Here is an 18,507-nt window from a genome sequence, read left to right as displayed (position 1 = left end):
CAGATGGAAAACCTAGACAAATGCACCCTGTATATATTTAGAGAGTTATACTTTGACAAAGCCGCCAGGTGTGACCCTGACATACTGCTGTTGTGTACTCTCCTACCCTTACTGCCTGATGAAGCGGGTGTAGGCCTGCGAAACCCGTTGTGATTAACCCTTGGAGTGTACCAATAAATATACCTTTGTTGAATACACAGCTTGTTGTGTCTGCTTAAAGGAGGTTAAGTCCACCACTGCCCCCTAAGCACTTTTAAATATTGATCCTATTCTTTTGGCGCCTCTGTTCATTTTACAATATGTCCAATCTGCAGTTCCTGGACATAGACCAGATGTCACAAACCGCATGCGGTTCCTCAGAAAAATATAAATGAACCATTATAGTGTTGAAATATTGCTTTTCATATACTGTATTTTTTGGACTATAAGACTCACTTTTGCTCCACCAAAACTGAGGGGGGGGGGGGGGGGGATGTCACTGCGTCTTACAGTCCAAATGTAGGGAGTTCCTGACTTGTGACCGCCTGCCAATACAAACCTACAACCTGCCGCAATGTCGGGGACTCCCTGTACTGTGACCATGCAGAGGACACGGGGACACAAAGGTGCATAGAGGAGGACATAAGGAGTACAGAGGTGGACACAGAGAGACACGAGGTACAAGGGGGCATGAGGTACAAAGGGGGCATAACCATGGATGCACCAGGTTTAGCATATATTTTTCCCCTGGATTTTGTCTTCTAAACCTAGATGCGTCTTATGGTCAGGAGCGTCTTATAGTCTGAAAAATACGGTATATATTCCCCTACAGCTTTCAATGTAGTGATAGCGTTCACACCCCTTCACCGACACTCTCATGCGTTGGTGTGCGTTTACCAGAATATATTGCTGATTGACCACAAACCAGCTCAAATTATATGTTAACTACCTACCTTCACAGCCTCTGCTCTGTCCACTCTGAGCCTCCACATCAACTACTGCAAAGCTCCTAGATGGATATGGATAATGTAAAAACTTTATTACAACAACAATGAAATAAGTGTGCACTGCACTCATATTTTTACAGAAGATAAAACCATATAAAATTCCTTGCAACTGCCAGCAGCACTGGAACTTCCCTCCGATAGCGTCTCTGCGTCACTCCCTACAAATTCCACCTAGCATGGTTCATCTCTGAACAGTCAAAAAAAAATGTTCTCACATGTAGGGTTTAGTTGTACCTGCCTGCATCTACGTACATTTGTTTGCTAAGGACTGAATTCTGCTTCACAGCTCATGGAAGTCTGGTAGAATCCTCAGCTTTTTAGGCCTCTATTCCATGAGCATCTTGACAGGTGGTGAGCTCACTGCCTGTCAGCTGTTCCGGGTGCTTGCTAGCACTCTGCACGGGCAACAGACAAGGCGGCGCCAATCCCCTCCCCATGGAGTTGCCGCTGTGCTCAGACACCACGAGACCGGTTTTTGTTGATGTGTGGTGTTACAACCACTGCCATTTGCTTGCTATTTATTTTCACCCGAATGGCAGTCATAAGCGGCAGACGGGACGCTAAACTGCTCAACAAATGAGCAATTCAGATGTCCATGGAAAGAAGGTGAAACTAAAGTCATGTAGCTAAGCGGCTTAGCCCCTTCTCACCTTTTTCCATTACCACTCACACACACCCACTCATTCACCTGTGTGTGTGTGTGTGTGTGTGTGTGTGTGTGTGTGTGTGTGTGTGTGTGTGCACCTTTTACTAGTATAAAGCTACTCTTGATCAGGTAGCTGTTTCTGAACACGACTTTTAGTAATCGTAACGAAGTTACAAAAGTGGAACTATAAAATCTAAAAAATTACTTTAACCCACCACAGGGAGCTTCTTTATATTTGCCTGTTCTGGGTGGCTTCTTCTGTCCTCCATTTGCTGTGCTGCACTGCTGGCATCCTCTCTTGAGCTCTGATTACAGGACATCACATGATTGTAACCCAGGGGATGGCGTCAGCATTTTAGCGCCGCCCGTTTGTGTAAGAGGGGTGATGTAAGAGACTTTTCCACCACCGGGCAGCTCTGCGACACTGACACCATCCTTTCCTAGGTTATGATCACATGTCATATCATGCGATAGGAACTCCAAAGAGGATGTCAGCATGGCCGCACCACCAGTGGAGGAGAGGAGAAGCCAATCCCTGGGGAAGTCTCTCTCTCACTCACACACTCACACTCACACACTCACACACACTCTATCATCCTCTTCTATATATACATATATATATATATATATATCTATATCGGCCTTTCTCAACTTTTTTACCCTGGAGGAACCCTGCAAATAATTTTTTGATCCCGAGGAACCCCTGCATTTATTTTGCAGGGGGCATGGTCTTTGAAAGTTGGTGTGGCTGTTTATTTCACTTACCCCATTACACAGCCGCTCATTATACTGTCTCCTTATCCTAGTGCTTTTTTTAATAATGTGCTTATTATTATTCTGACCCCCAATTTAATGCTTCTTTTTATAGTACCCCCTATTATGTGCTCAGTTATACTTCCCCCCCCCCCCCACCCCCCAATGATGGGGAGCGATGCCAAGGAACCCCTACAGAGTACTCAAGGAACCCTGGGGTTCCATGGAACCGTAGTTGAAAAAGCCTTATTTATATTATCTATCTTTGCTATATGTGGCTGCTAAAGGGTTAAATAAAACATTGCAGCTAAAAATGCACCTTGGTTTCCCTTGACGCTGTTAATTGTGTTATATTTGTTTGCAGGGGGTGCATACTACTTGATTTCTCGAAGTTTGGGACCAGAATTTGGAGGTGCAATCGGGCTTATCTTTGCATTTGCAAATGCTGTAGCTGTTGCTATGTACGTAGTTGGTTTCTCTGAAACTGTCGTGGATCTACTAAAGGTAAGTCATTGCTTTCTCTTGATGGTAAATGTTTGGTTGGCCCAGTTCCAGGCTGCATACTTTTTTTGCAGTTATTTTGCATGTAAGCCAGCATTATTAGCATCTTGTCTGTATAAGCTACTTTACTGAGCCAGGCGTCGCTGCTGTTTGTGCTTACTGTTAGAAAAGGGATGCTAATAATTCTAGCTTGTATGCACATTTGATGTAAATTCTATGCAGCTTGGACAATCTTAATTGCCTCAGTAATAAGCTACATGCAATAGCATTATTTGGATCAGGTATTAAGCCCCATAAAACACACTCAACAGCGGTCTTTTATGCAGCACAATTATCAAACAACTTTTGTTGTGAAACAAGTTGAAACAACCAAATACAAATTTGTTTGCTATTGTTGAAACAACTGATAAGACGTCAGTCCAACAAGCCTCAGACACTGTAGATTTTGCACTACGCGGTCTGCGCGTTCCCACCGCAATCTCATGGACATGAGACGGGAGATTAAGCTGCCAATTAACATCTTCATCTCCTGGCATTAATGAAGAGGACTACTGATTGACTCATGATCATGTGATCACTATGATCGTGGTGATCACAATGTAAACAACCTTTACTCTCCTTCCACATTCCTGTGATGATCGCACCTCCTGACCACCACCTTAGGCATCCAGCCCCGTACTGGCTGAAGTACAGATCCCAGCTTGATGATGTCATCAAACCAGGACCCTCTACTTGTATCAGTATGGCGCTGGCTGCTGTGATGCTGGTCACAGTTGCTCGGCGTTGGAGAGAGGAGGAAGGTAATACTTTCCCCAGCCTCACTTCCTGTTGCCAATCTGCAAGGGATAGGGAGAGATGGGGACCACTAGATCACCAGGGATTATATAATAAGGGGGGGGGGGGGCTCTAAAGACTGCTCTGTGCTCTGGTCCCTAAAGGGAAGGTCCGAACACTTTAAACATAAAAAAAATACACTTACCTGGGGCTTCCTCCAGCCCCCTGCATCCGTCCTGTGCCCTCGCCGCAGCTGCAGTGGCTCCCGGTCCCCAGATGCCCACCTCACCAGGTCGGCTTCTCTGGCACTCCAGCATGCGGCTCACTGGTCGCGCTGACGTCATCCAAACTGTACAGCGCAGGCGCAGAACTACTGCGCCTGCGCAGTACAGTCCGGGTGAGGTCAGTGCGACTCTGAGAGCTGCTCACACAGGCGCAGTGGACATCCTGCGCCGGAGGGGACCCCAGGCCACTGGCAGTGAGTGGAGCTGTGGTGTGGGCATTGGATGGCTGGCAGGGGCTGGAGGAAGCCCAAGGTAAGTGGATTTTTTTTCCACAAGCTCGGATGTGTCCGGATGTGTTAAGGTGACCAGAGTGGTCAGTCCTGAAGGGGCTAAAGCAAAACTTAGTTTAAAAAACAAACAAACATTTAGATACCTCAGTAGGGGATCCATTGAAAAGGGCGCCTGAGCTGCCTGTATGAAAAAGGCGCCTCCATAGACATCAATGTTATTTCTGGAAATATGGGCTACAAGGTGGTGAAAAGGGCGCCTGTGTTTTGATATAGGCTACAAGCGGGTTCCCCTTTGTAGCCCAAAATATTTTTAACTACAGTAGGGCACCCCTTTGTAGCCCATATTTTTATTCGGGTACAAGGTTTTTGATTCTGCTACAAGAGGACGCCCCTTTGTAGCCCATATATTTTATTCAGCTACAAGGTTTTTGATTGTTCACTTTTTATAGCTGAGGTTTTTGATTCAGGGGGGGGAGGGGGGTAGGATTACGCATCACAAGTGGGGGTGGGGGGGTGTCTTAGGGCTAGGCACCACCAGGGGGGTCTTAGGGTTAGGCACCACCAGGGGGGTTAGGGAAGGGTTCTTTGTGAGAGTTGGGGGGAGTCGGGTCATAGTAATCACCAGGGGCTGTCTTGAGGTTAGGCACAACGGGGGGGGGGGGGGGGGGTTTAGGGTTAGGCACCATCAGGGGAGGGTTCTGTGTGAGAGTAGGGAGAAGTTAGGTCATAGTAATCACTTTTCTCAGCTATATCTAGAGCCTTTTTATAGCCCAACAAATGTTGCCTATAACAGTATCCTTTTTATAAACTAAAGCTATATGGCATATATGGGCTACAACAGGTGCCCTTTGTAGCCGAATTTGACATATATGGGCTTCACCGGACGCCCTTTGTAGGCGAGTTTGCAATGTATGGGATACACCAGGCACCCTTTGTAGCTGAAGTTGGTATATGGGCTACACCAGGCGCCCTTTTTTCCAGGCGCCCTTTTTTCCAGGCGCCCTTTTTTCCAGGCGCCCTTTTTTCCAGGCACGCCCTTTTCAAATAGACGCCTCAGTAGAAGATCATCCAGACTTCTCCATGACTGTACATCTATCTGTAGACAAACCCAGCTGCACTTCACAGGTGCACAGACGCCTGCGTAATAGCACAGAGCCGCTCGTGCATGGCTTTTTTCAGTGTCCTAGTGCGTGGGCCATCTTAAAGTGAACCTCCGGACTAAAAATCGACTCAGCAGCACTAAAAAGGCTTTGTGTTTCTTTAACAGTTTCACAGCATCAGAACTTTGTTTCTCTTATACAAGCCTCCTTTTTAGCTGCACAGAAGAAAACTGCCCGGGCTTTTTCCCCCTGATGCTGTGCAAAGCATGATGGGATTTCTGATTTTGTTGTTCTCGTTGTGCTGTTTTGGTGCAATTTTTTTTTTTTTTTTTTACATTTTGAATTTGACATTTGAAGCCTAGCGTGTGCAGCTGGGAGGGGTAATCAGGACACAGGATAGTTGGAACTGTGTCTCCCGCTCCTTGTCACCTCCAACCAAAAAGATGGCTGCCCCCATGACTAAGATGGCAGCCCCCATGAATCACAAACATTTGCCTGTTCTTTTAAAACAGGGTGGGTAAGAGATTATATTACCTATCTATTCTAATTAACATAACTAATGTAACTTGATGACAGTATGTTTGTTTAGGCTGAAGTTCCCCTTTAAGCCTGCGCAGTGCGGCCTCACTCATACACAGACAGGAGCGTGACTGCGTGAGCCTATTTGACAAGCCCTTGTTGAATAGCTTCAGAGGGTCCCAGTGCTGGAACGGCAAGCTTGAGGGGAATGGGGGAAGCGTGTGGATTATCCTGAGCCTCTCTGCTGAGTTAAGCATTTCATTTTCTCAAATTTGGTACACTTTAAAAACAGCAGAGATTTACATTGATTCTTCTGACATTGGAGCCTTATTGTTACATCAGAGGCTAACTGTTTATTGTGGAACAGATGCCACATTTGGGCCCCCTGGTTTCTTATGCACTATAAGCATTCTATGTTGGTCCCTATGTGAACCTTAGCATTTCTGAGGTTTTGGTTTAGCAGCACTATTTCCGGGGTGAATTACTCTTGTAGTCTGAAATCTCAGGAGGAATAGAATCAGAACTTTGTAACCTGAGTAGTTTTCAGGGCTCTTCTCAAGCAGTAAGCTGTGTGTTCCTGTCAGTTTTAATGTGCTGCTGATTTGGGTGTAGTTAATTTGTTTTTCAGTTAGCCGTTTAAAATGTACTCACATGATTTGGATCATGGATATAGAACAGATAGTTCTCATTTACAGTTTGCTTTATTCTTGATGGGTTGAGTGATTTAATAATCCAGCTATGACCTTTCTGTGCACTTAACTAAAAGATGAACTGTATCCCGGGATTGAACTTCCTTCCATGGTCATGACATCACACTGTGGGAGGGGTTTCATCACAATATCAGCCCCACAGACACCCTTGATGATCTATTCAAGAAAAGGTAAAGATTTCTCGGGGGGGGGGGGGGGGGGGGAAGGGGGTATCGGCCACTGATTGGAAGGAAGTTCAATCATTGGGTAAAGTTCTTCTTTAACCTCCTATCCTAGGAGAAAGCCATCACCATCCATACATTTTTTTTTCCTTTATCCAGGTGATCCACCCTTTTTGTTTTAAACGACTTCCGATGCTAAATGGCTAATCTATTGTTTACTCATCTGGGGCTTCTTCCAGCCCTTCGCAGCCGTCTTAGTCCCTGGCTGCAGCCCCGGTCCTCCACTTTGTTGCACTGGTGCCCATAATGATCGCGATCGCTGTCAGGTCTTCTGCATCTGCGTGGGCATTCGTGCCAGTGCATCCACATCATCTGGCGCGTACTGCGCCTGTGCACAACTACTGCACAGGCGCAGTAGGTGGCAGATGACGTGGACGCGCGGGCACGTGCAGAAGACCCGACCCACCAGTGGGGTTCGCGATCATTATGGGCGGCCAGCACGACAACGCAGAGAACCAGGGCTGCGGTGAGGGGTTGAAAGAAGCCCCAGGTAAGTACAAAATAGAATAGGTATTTGACATTGGAAGTCCTTTAAACTTATGACAATAAAATATGACATGCTCTCCTGATTTAATAGTACAGGTTTTGAAGTGTGTGATTTCCACTATATACATACAATGGTGTGAAAAACTATTTGCCACCTTCCTGATTTCTTATTCTTTTGCATGTTTGTCACACTTAAATGTTTTTGCTCATCAAAAACCGTTAACTATTAGTCAAAGATAACATAATTGAACACAAAATGCAGTTTTAAATGATGGTTTTTATTACTTAGTGAGAAAAAAAACTCAATCTACATGGCCCTGTGTGAAAAAATGATTGCCCCCCCTTGTTAAAAAAATAACTTAACTGTTGTTTATCACACCTGAGTTCAATTTCTGTAGTCACCCCCAGGCCTGATTACTGTCACACCTGTTTCAATCAAGAAATCACTTAAATAGAAGCTATCTGACACAGAGAAGTAGACCAAAAGCACCTCAAAAGCTAGACATCATGCCAAGATCCAAAGAAATTCAGGAACAAATGAGAACAAAAGTACTGTAATTGAGATCTATCAGTCTGGTAAAGGTTATAAAGCCATTTCTAAAGCTTTGGAACTCCAGCGAACCACAGTGAGAGCCATTATCCACAAATGGCAAAAACGTGGAACAGTGATGAACCTTCCCAGGAGTGGCCGGCCGACCAAAATTAACCCCAAGAGCGCAGAGAAAACTCATCCGAGAGGCCACAAAAGTCCCCAGGACAACATCTAAAGAACTGCAGGCCTCACTTGCCTCAATTAAGGTCAGTGTTCACGACTCCACCATAAGAAAGAGACTGGGCAAAAACGGCCTGCATGGCAGATATCCAAGGTGCAAACAACTTTTAACCTCCCCAGCGGTATGGACAGAAATGTCCTTTCAAAAAAACATGCTGTGAACAGTATTGACATGCATACACATCAATACTCTCCTGCACTGTATACTAGACCCTTGCTTGACACATTTTGGCAAGTTACAGGAAAAAAAAAGTTTTAAAAATAAATTTTATCACTGTTTGCACAGAAATCCTTGGGAAATTGAACGCTGGGGAGGTTAAGCAAAAAGAACATTAAGGCTTGTCTCAATTTTGCTAAAAAACATCTCAATGATTGCCAAGACTTTTGGGAAAATACCTTGTGGACCGACGAGACAAAAGTTGAACTTTTTTGAAGGTGCATGTCCCGTTACATCTGGCGTAGAAGTAACAGCATTTCAGCAAAAGAACATCATACCAACATTAAAATATGGTGATGGTAGTGTGATGGTCTGGGGTTGTTTTGCTGCTTCAGGACCTGGAAGGCTTGCTGTGATAGATGGAACCATGAATTCTACTGTCTACCAAAAAATCCTGAAGGAGAATGTCCGGCCATTTGCTCGTCAACTCAAGCTGAAATGATCTTGAGTGCTGCAGCAGGAGAATGACCCAAAACACACCAGCAAATCCACCTCTGAATGGCTGAAGAAAAACAAAATGAAGACTTTGGAGTGGCCTAGTCAAAGTCCTGACCTGAATCCTATTGAGATGTTGTGCATGACCTTAAAAAGGCGGTTCATGCTAGAAAACCCTAAAATAAAGATAAATTACAACAATTCTGCAAAGATGAGTGGGCCAAAATTCCTCCAGAGCGTTGTAAAAGACTCGTTGCGAGTTATCGTAAACTCTTGATTGCAGTTATTGCTGCTAAGGGTGGCCCAACCAGTTATTAGGTTCAGGGGGCAATTTCTTTTTCACACAGGGCCATGTAGGTTTGGAGTTTTTTTTTTCTCACTAAATAATAAAAACCATCATTTAAAACTGCATTTTGTATTCAATTACGTTATCTTTGACTAATAGTTAACTGTTTTTGATGAGCAGAAACATTTAAGTGTGATAAACATGCAAAAGATTAGAAATCAGAAAGGGGGCAAATAGTTTTTCACACCACTGTAATTCACTTCATACATGAAGCAAATGACAATGATCAGAACCAAGACTTCTTCATGTATTCATTCGTGGTACAGTAACTTAGTTTAAAGATTGAATTGTATGTGATTATTCAGGAGAATAGTGCAAAAGTGCATAAACTACAGCAATCAATCAAATTCTGTCTTTTCCCAGGAAGAGTGCAGCATAGGACGGTACCGTCATTTAAATGCCAGTTAATACGAGCTCCTGTCTTAGGACTTGGCTCTCACGTCCTTGCACTGTTTATTCAATTGGGCTGTGCGCCTTGAATGTCACATATAAAGGATTGCGTCAAATTTTCCTGCACACTTGTCTGTTTAATACCAAGTACCAAACAGGAGAAATCTGAAGCATGAAGATTCAGAGCTCTGTGCACTGCTGATGTCATCGGCTTCATTCACTGGCTGCAGTCCAGGAATGTGCCTAAATAGTCCTGTTTTACAAATCCCTCTCAGTACACCTAAGAATACAGCACTGTGTCTCCTGGTGTAAACAGCTCTTGGTTATTTATTGTAAATGCTCAAAGGCCCTTTTTCTGTATTTAGTCTATCACTGAATTCAGCCATATACCTGTTGGGGTTGTACATGCTTGGCCTTTCATTACAGACAGGAATCCAGTAAACTTGTGAAATTGGTATTAGTTTAATCTGCTTTCCTGCCTGCAGAGAGGATGAAAATATGAATAATTTGTGTTTCTTCTCCCCCCCCCCCCCCCCACACCTTAAAGGAGCATGGAGCGCTGATGATCGATGAGTCTAATGACATCAGAATCATAGGTGCCATCACCGTTGTCCTTCTGTTGGGTATCTCTGTGGCTGGAATGGAGTGGGAAGCAAAAGTAAGTAGCTGACCGTTTGGTGGAAATGACTGTTTCTGGCATGTTGGGCCCTGTATAGTAAGCTAAGCAATGTTTTAGCTGGAGTGAGCTTGGCTGTGTTGCTGCCACAAAATACTACATCTGTTGCTGTTCACGTTTCTAAACCTTCATTGAAAATCTTGCCTTCACTAGTGGTGGTCATGTCTAGGAGAACTCATGCAGAAGCATGTGATCAGTTTGGTCAGGTTATAGGCAGGTGTCTGATTTGCTAGTCACGATCATGTGCTAAAACAGGTTGTGATCACAGCAATTCAGAGCTTTGCAAATCTATCAGCTGATCAAACAAATCGTATGCTTCTCCATGACTTCGCCTAGACATGAACATCACTAGCCTTTACTTGTCAACTGCATGCTCCTGGCATATTGGGCTTGCTATTGCTAACTTAACAGTAATTGGCTTGAGTCAACCTCGTCACTCTGCTGCTAAGTTGCTATGAAGCTTTTTAGAGTACTTGCTCTGTTTCTAATTTGAAAAACCTAGTTCTTCTATATGGGGGTTTCTCAACTTCTTTTCTGCAGAACCCTGGCAGTATATGAGAAACCTCACAGGGTTCTGTGTAAGTTTGCAACAGTGAAGGTGGATATGCAGAGTGTCTTTGGTGCTGTGTGGGAACACTGGCTGCTACAGGAGTACATGCAAAATGGGAGTCAACTGTGTGACATGTGGGGGAAAAGGGCACCATCTGCTCTGCATTTCTCACCTGATCTGCCTAATGCTGTACTTATTCCTTTCTGTATGCTAAGACAGCTACACTCTACACTTCTGTTCTGTCACTGAGGATGTGTTGAGGGAATCTTTGGCGTTTTCCATATTTTTCAAGATGATATCCACCTCTCCAGTGGGTGGATAGTGTACTGGTTAAAGGACTTCCGAAACCAAATGTTTAAAAAAAAAACATAAAAAAAGTTATATACCTGTGCAACTTTGTAGGACACGGAGGACGCCGTCCGCGCCCTCCGTGCCGTTCCGCCGGGTCCTCGCCGCTCATAGCCCCCCCCCCATGCGGCTCCCGACCCCACGGCCAGGGTCGGGCTCTCTGCCTGTACAAAGATGGCCGCCGGCCCTTGCCGCTGCTGCGCACTCCGCATTGCCGCTAGTGTGGCTGCGCAGCTCCAGGGCCAACCCTCCGATCCACGCATCCTGCTGCAATCTGGCAGTTGCAACAGGATGCGTGGATCGGGGGGCTGGCCCTGGAGCTGCGCAGCCGCACTAGCGGCAATGCGGAGTGCGCGGCCAGGGCCGGCGGCCATCTTGATACAGGCAGAGAGCCCGGCCGTGGGGTCGAGAGCCGTCCGGGGGGGGGCTATGAGCGGCGGGGACCCAGCGGAACGGCGCGGACGGCGTCCTCCGTGTCAAAGTTACACAGGTATATAACTTTTTTTTGTGTTTAAACATTTGGCCTTGGAAGTCCTTTAAAGGGAATGTCCAAGCAAAATAAAAAAATGAGTTTCACTTACCTGGGGCTTCTACCAGCCCCATGCAGCCATCCTGTGCCCTCGTAGTCACTCACTGCTGCTCCAGTCCCCAGCTGGCAGCTTGCCGACCTCGGAGGTCGGCGGTCCGCATTGCGTACATTTTTACGCATTCCCGCCAGTGCAGGAACATTAACACATAAATTTTACGCATTACTGGTTTAATGCGTAAAATTTTACTCATTGAACCAGTAACGCGTAAAAATGTTTGCGTTAATGTTCCTGTACTAGCGGGAATGCGTATAAATGTACGCAATGCGGCCCGCCGACCTCTGAGGTCGGCAAGCTGCCAGCGGGGGACTGGAGCAGCAGTGAGTGACTACGAGAGCACAGGATGGCTGCATGGGGCTGGTAGAAGCCCCAGGTAAGTGAAACTCATTTTTTTATTTTGCTTGAACCTTCCCTTTAAGGGCTCTGGCACAGGAGACCAGTAAGCCAGCACCTATTCAGTAAGGAGACCATGGGCAAGGCTCCCTAACACTGCTACTACCTTTTGAGCGTGCCTCTAGTTTTTAGTCTGCCAGAAGAAAGTCACAATATTAATGTTCTGTCTTGTCTCCAGGGTTACTTATTCCTCAACAAACATGCTATTAATAGGCATAATTGTTTTTAACCACTTTATCCACAAGTCCGTAAATATACGTCCTCTGTGACTTCATCTAAGCCACAAGTCAGTAGATATACGTCTTGTAGCAGAAGCAGTGCTGTGCAGGATTTGGCTTGTTCCTGTGCACTTTTCTGGCACTATCTGATGCAGCACTAATTGATGAATGGGAATATATGTTTCCTGAGCGGAGTACATCTACATACTTCCAGCGCCGCCACCGCAGAGCAGCCGCCGGCGTGCATCTCTTTCCTGCTCGTGATTCTCTCACATGTGACTCGGCGGCGGCTGCTCTGCGGTGGCGGCGGTGGAAGTGTGTAGATGTACTCCGCTCCCGCTCTCTCTCCGTGTCAGCTGTTTGGGGTGAGAATATATCGGCACCTGGTCCTGGGGTGGAGAGGGGGGTCGGGCAGACATGGGCATGCTCTGCATGCTCAGCAGTATCTGTTATGCGGCTTTGCGTCCTGGGGAAAAGGCTACATAGTAAAAAAATTAGATTGATTTTTAACTTCTGCATTGCCTTTTTGGCTCCCTTAAAAAGTAAATAAAACATTGCAATAGAGATTTAAATTTCATTTTTGGGGCTAACAGTTACTCTTTAAAGCAGTTACAAGCTATTGGAAGAAGAGTGGTTATAATTTCAGATGCCTCAAATTATTTGTAAGTTGAGCCCAGTGGTTGCCCTTCTTTGTACAAACAAAGATGTTTGTGTTTGTTTTACTTCTGGGCTGATGTTCCAGCTATTACAGCGGGTAATATTTTGTGCCCCTTTCTCCTTGATACATACTTTAATTGAACTAAACAAGGCAAACTAGATTAAAAAGGTTCTCAAGCATATTATGGTTATTGAATGCATGTGACAGTCCTTCCACTGCTTAGACCTTTAGGCTGTGATGTCAAGTCAATTAGAAGATTTAGGGTAGCTTGGAAAGCTACAGCATCACCACGTGTTGTAAATGTTCTCTTATTAGCTGTGCCTCGATGAACAGTCTTTACTTGATTTCTTGAATTTGTAAAACATCTGTAAAATATATGGTTTATCTTCAAACTTGGTTAATATTTATGTCCTACAATTTCTTTGTAGTCTTCAAAAGTTACTAACCGGCCATGTTGTACATTTTGAATAATGGTTTTAAGCCATAGGGCCAGTATAAACGGACCATCACTTTGCTTTCAGTTTAAAGTGAACCTCCGGACTAAAAATCTACTCAGCAGAACTGAAAAGGCTTGGTGTTTCTTTAACAGTTTCACAGCATCAGAACTTTGTTTTTCTTACCAAAGCATCATTTTTAGCTGCATTTTTACCTAAGCTCCACTTAAGCTTTTTTTCCCTGATGCTGTGCAGAGCATGATTGGGTTTCCTATGTTGTTGTTCACGTTGCCTAGCAACTGGGAGAGCTACACAGGACAGTTGGAACTGTGTCTCATGCTCCCTGTCACCTTCTTTCAACCAAAAAGATGGCTGCCATCATGAAATCAAACATTTGCCTGTTCTTTTAAAACAGAGTGGGTAAGAGATTATATTACCTATTTTAATTAACATAACTAATGTAACTTAATGACAGTATGTTTGTTTAGGCTGAAGTTCCTCTTTAAGTGTAGTCCATGTGTTGGATGTGTAATGAATGGAAAACTGGGCTTGAACTGAAAGCAGATCAGTGTATGCAAACCACTGCACTAGATTTGCAAGTGACTGTAGCAAAAGTCATGTTATGAATAAACATTGAACATGTCTCAGGGAGATGGATGTATGGAGATCAACCTCTGACTTCAAAAGATTCAGCTATGGTCTGACATTACTCAGGCATTAGGCAAAAACATATTGTCAGCTAAAGTGTACTTTTTTTTTTCTTCTATAAATCAGTCTAGGTTTGGAGAACTAAAGCGATTCAGCAGTTTCCGCTGCCATAATGCAACTTTAGTAGACAAAGCCTAAATAATGAAAATGAGAAGTTTCATGTGTTTTCACTCATTGAGGCAAAAAAAACCTGCCAGTCCAGGAACGACCAACTGGTGTTTTGACACTACGTCTTTGAAAGGGCTATGTAAGCTAGGACCTTCTGGCCTTGATGGTGGTGATGACTGGTGGTGCTGATTGATTCATGATGATTAAAGATTTGCTGCTAGTCTCTTCAGAGCATGTACATTGCTTTTGTATGGAGAGGAGGATCTCTTGGTGCAGGGGACCTCTTTGTACAGAAGCAGTCAGATGAGAAAATAACTCTACAAATGCCAGTTTCCCAAGCTGCATCCTCTATACACCCAACACTGTTGCCGATTTTGATCGCAGTTGATCCTCAGGCAATGGTACTCTGTTATGGCATAGCTTTATGAATTGTTGCTTTCTAGGACCCTGTGTACAAAAAGTAAAATGGATTGGTTTTGTGGGTTTGTCTGTTTCCAGCTTGCTTTGTTTCTTATAACAATTCTACTGCAGTCGCCTTGCAAATATTTGGCCTTTTCTGCATATGGTGTGTGGAGAATTGCCAAAGAATAACGTTGCCTTATGTGTGGTCCTTTTTTTTTCCCCCACAGGCCCAGATTGTGCTGTTGGTGATATTATTGCTGGCAATTTGCGACTACTTTATAGGATCAGTCATCCCCATGGAGGATAAGCAGTCCAAGGGATTCTTTAGTTATAAAGGTAAATTGCCTCAGTGTAAACTTTGGCTTAACAGCTTTACTTGAATGAGACAGCTAGACCACACTAGTGGTTTTTAAAGGACCACTATTGCGAAAAAGTAGGCAGTTAAAATCTGACAGAACTGACAGGTTTTGGGCCAGTCCACCTCCTCGTGGCGATTCTCAGGGTTTTGTTTGTTTTCAACGTTTCCTGAACCGCAGTTTAACTGCCAAAATAGTAAGATACCAGCCAGCCTCCCTACTCACTTGGACACTGTTTTTTCAGTTAGAATTTGCAACTGCTGTTCAGGAAATGCTGTTGAAAACAAAGAAAATCCTGAGGATCCCCCATGAGGAGATTGACTAGCCCAAAACCTGTCGATTCCAGATTTTAACTGCCTACATTTTTCGAGATAGTGGTCCTTTAAGCCATGACTTTGAATGTTGGAAATATGCTCAGCAGAGATGGTCCTGATTTGACTGTTAAACACAAAGAAAACAGAACAAGAATGTTGCTTAAAATTATGTGAAGAAAACTGAAAATCTATTACAGGCAGTCCCCTATGTACAAACAATCTTTTGGAACAGAATCTTTGTAAGTTGAGTGCAACATGGATGAATGATTTACTTTCGTACAACTCTGGATTTGAGCATGGAGTATAAACAGTTTTTTGGTTGTTTTCAATGTGCTGTTAAAGGAAACCTGTAATTAAAAAAAAAAAAAAGTTTTGCTTACCTGCGGCTTCTGCCAGCCCCCTGCAGCCGCCCTGTCATGGCTCAGCTTCCTTTTCTCCAGTTGCTGGCCACTGTGCCTGCGTGGCCCTGACCGTGCGCGACCTCGTTTGCGCTCCCGTAACCCGGAGCGTCCTGCGCAGGCACAGTACGAGCAAGGTCAATGGCCGTTGACTTGCAAGTTGGCAAAAGTGAAACTGAGCCGCAGCGGGGGACTGGAGGGCGGCTGCATGGTGTTGGCAGGAGCCCCAGATAAGTGAAACCCCAGATAAGTGAATTTTTTTTTATTTAATCACTACAGGTTTCTTTTGAAGCAAACCTGAAGCGAAGAAAACCGCTTTTGATATAATTAATTGTATGTGTAGTACGGATAATGAATAGAATGTTAGTAGCAAAGACAAGAGTCTCCTATTTTAATTTTCAGTTGTATAGCTTTTTTTTTCGGTACATGATTCTCATATTTGCAGTTTAAACACCACATGCTGCCTTTTAAAGAGACTTTGAAGCGAGAATAAAACTCGCTTCAGAGCTTACAGTATATTCAGCAGGGGCATGCGTGCCCCTGCTAAAACGCCGATATCCCGCAGCTGAACGGGGGTCCCTTACCCCCCAAATCCCCCCTGCAAAATCTACGACCAACTTGGTAGTAGATTTTACTGCTGTTGAGGCAGGGCTAATGGCTGCAGCCCTGCCTCACACGAGTCTATCAGCGGCGCATCGCCGCCTCTCCCTTCCCTTCTCAGTGAAGGAAGACTGAGAGGGGCGGGCGAGAGATGGAGATACGCGCTGACAAACGCGTGTGAGGCAGGGCTGCCCCCTTTTCCCCCCACCCAGAGCTCTTTGTTGGTGGGGTCTGATCGCCCCCAATTGTTTATTTTTTTAAATTATTTATATCTTTATTTAATTTTTTATTTTTACTAATTTTTTTTTTTTTTTTTATCAAAGCCCTCCCTCTCCCCAGCCGGCCAATCCTGGCGATCAGCTGTCATAGGCTTCTGCCTATGAGAGCCGATCACTCTCTTGTCCCCCAGGGGGGCAGCCGTGTCACACAGCTGTCCCCAGTACAGCGCTGCTGCTGAACATGTGAATAGACGGCGATTACACAGTCTAACAGTCGGAGACAGAAGGCGGGGCGGAGCTCCGCCCCCCGAGCAGGAGATGCACGCGCAGCCTGCGCGCGATCTCCTGCAAACTGCAGCCCCAGGACTTGACGCCAATTGGCGTTAGGCAGTCCTGGGGCTGCCGCCACGGCCACACCCATCGGCGTGGGATGGTCCTGGAGAAGTTAAACTATAACAGTTTTTACAATACTGTAACCGGTTTCAACAGAAATTATGTAATTACAAGTGTTGTGTATATTGTACACAAAGACCACTTTGTATCTCTGCACCATAACTCAAGATGTTTGTAAGTAGGGGACTGTCTGTACTTCATAATGCAGAGGAGCTGATTTTATCTAAACCCAGAGGGCTAACATTTGGCAACAAATGGTAAAGATGATTACTGGCCTCAGTACAAATCTGGGTCCTTCTCCCACAAGTACTGCATCTTTTGTAAGTATTGCATTCCTCCAAACCGCCACCTTTCCTTGGTGTTATAGTGGCGCTGCCATGCTTGCTTCACATGCCATTACCCATTGATAGAAGTACTGCCAGTGATCACTTTTATATCTGGGCCAAATGCATCTCTTTTCATGCAGGATTAGGGGCAGGCACTCTGTCTTACGTAATCACAGGTAAACAGCCACATACGGCAGTGCGCCAGACACGCAGGAGTAAAGATCTGTTACAGAAATTCAAGAGTGGCAGTGCACAACACTTTCATTACATAAAATCACAACACCAAAGACCAGTGGTTTAAGTCGGAGCTAGTCGGCCCTCAGAGCATATAAAGGAATTGTAGAATTGTCTGCACTAGGCATTTGCTAATAGGCCAGAATGTACAAATACAGATGCCTTTAAGAAAAATATGAGAGGTTTTACCTCGAATATCAATATGGAGTGTTTGTGCAGCATTGGCACGGCAAGTCTGTTTCTAGATGGTGACAAAATGCTTTAACTTGTAAAGGGCAGCCAAGATAAAGACAAAAAATGCCTTCTTCGGAGACTTGAAAGTGAAATGGCCACATTAAAGAACTGATAGAGCTACAGTTTTGCATAGTGAGACCAGCTGTCTGGAGCTCATACTAGGAAAATCTTCCATGCACCTGTGCACTCACCCTTAGGAAGCATTAGCGAGTAGAAAGCCATACCAAATGCTAGTCTATCACAGTGACTTAGGTTATCTCTCTGTTTAGGGCCTCATATCGTCAATTCACCAGAGGCTACCAACCTATTTATCTCTTGGGAGGTAATTTACCTCCTGTGATATCTCCAAATAGCAATTCTCCAGAAGTATAGGGGAAAATATTGACAGAGAGAAATGCAAGAGATAAATGTGAGATAAATAAGTGATAGTTAGTAGTTAGTTTTTCTCCAAATCACAATTCACCAGGGAAGAAAGGGGGTGTGGCCATTCGTTATTTTTTCATCTCTTTATCCCCTGAATGAACCTGGAGATATCGTGGTTTTCACACAGCAGCTGCTGTTGTGGAAGATGGAGCCTTTTGAGCTTACTCTGTTAGGCCTGGTGCACACCAAAAACCGCTAGCAGATCCGCAAAATGCTAGCAGATTTTGAAACGCTTTTTCTTATTTTTCTGTAGCGTTTCAGCTAGCATTTCGCGGTTTTGTGAAGCGTTTTTGGTGTAGTAGATTTCATATATTGTTACAGTAAAGCTGTTACTGAACAGCTACTGTAACAAAAAACGCCTGGCAAACCGCTCTGAAGTGCCGTTTTTCAGAGCGGTTTGCGTTTTTCCTATACTTAACATTGAGGCAGAAACGCCTCCGCAATCCAAAATCTGCAGCAGCCCGGGAGTATGCGTTTCTGCAAAACGCCTCCCGCTCTGGTGTGCACCAGCCCATTGAAATACATTACCCAAGCGTATCCGCAGCCGCAAGCGGATCGC

The 18,507-nt window shown here is 44.7% G+C and overlaps 1 protein-coding gene across 3 annotated transcripts in view; it reads left to right on the top strand.

Moving 5' to 3' along the window:
- Positions 1-18,507, top strand: part of SLC12A2 (solute carrier family 12 member 2) — a 155,344-nt gene that overhangs the window by 84,081 nt on the left and 52,756 nt on the right. For all 3 annotated transcript variants that reach the window (XM_068246717.1, XM_068246701.1, XM_068246709.1), the window contains 3 exons: positions 2,750-2,889; positions 9,918-10,028; positions 14,680-14,788. In XM_068246717.1, the coding sequence (XP_068102818.1) occupies positions 2,750-2,889; positions 9,918-10,028; positions 14,680-14,788 (360 nt within the window). The remainder of the gene's footprint in view (positions 1-2,749; positions 2,890-9,917; positions 10,029-14,679; positions 14,789-18,507) is intronic.

The sequence above is a fragment of the Hyperolius riggenbachi genome, chromosome 1 (assembly GCF_040937935.1).
Source record: "Hyperolius riggenbachi isolate aHypRig1 chromosome 1, aHypRig1.pri, whole genome shotgun sequence".
Classification (NCBI taxonomy): domain Eukaryota; kingdom Metazoa; phylum Chordata; class Amphibia; order Anura; family Hyperoliidae; genus Hyperolius; species Hyperolius riggenbachi.
This window is presented reverse-complemented; position numbering and strand designations above follow the sequence as displayed.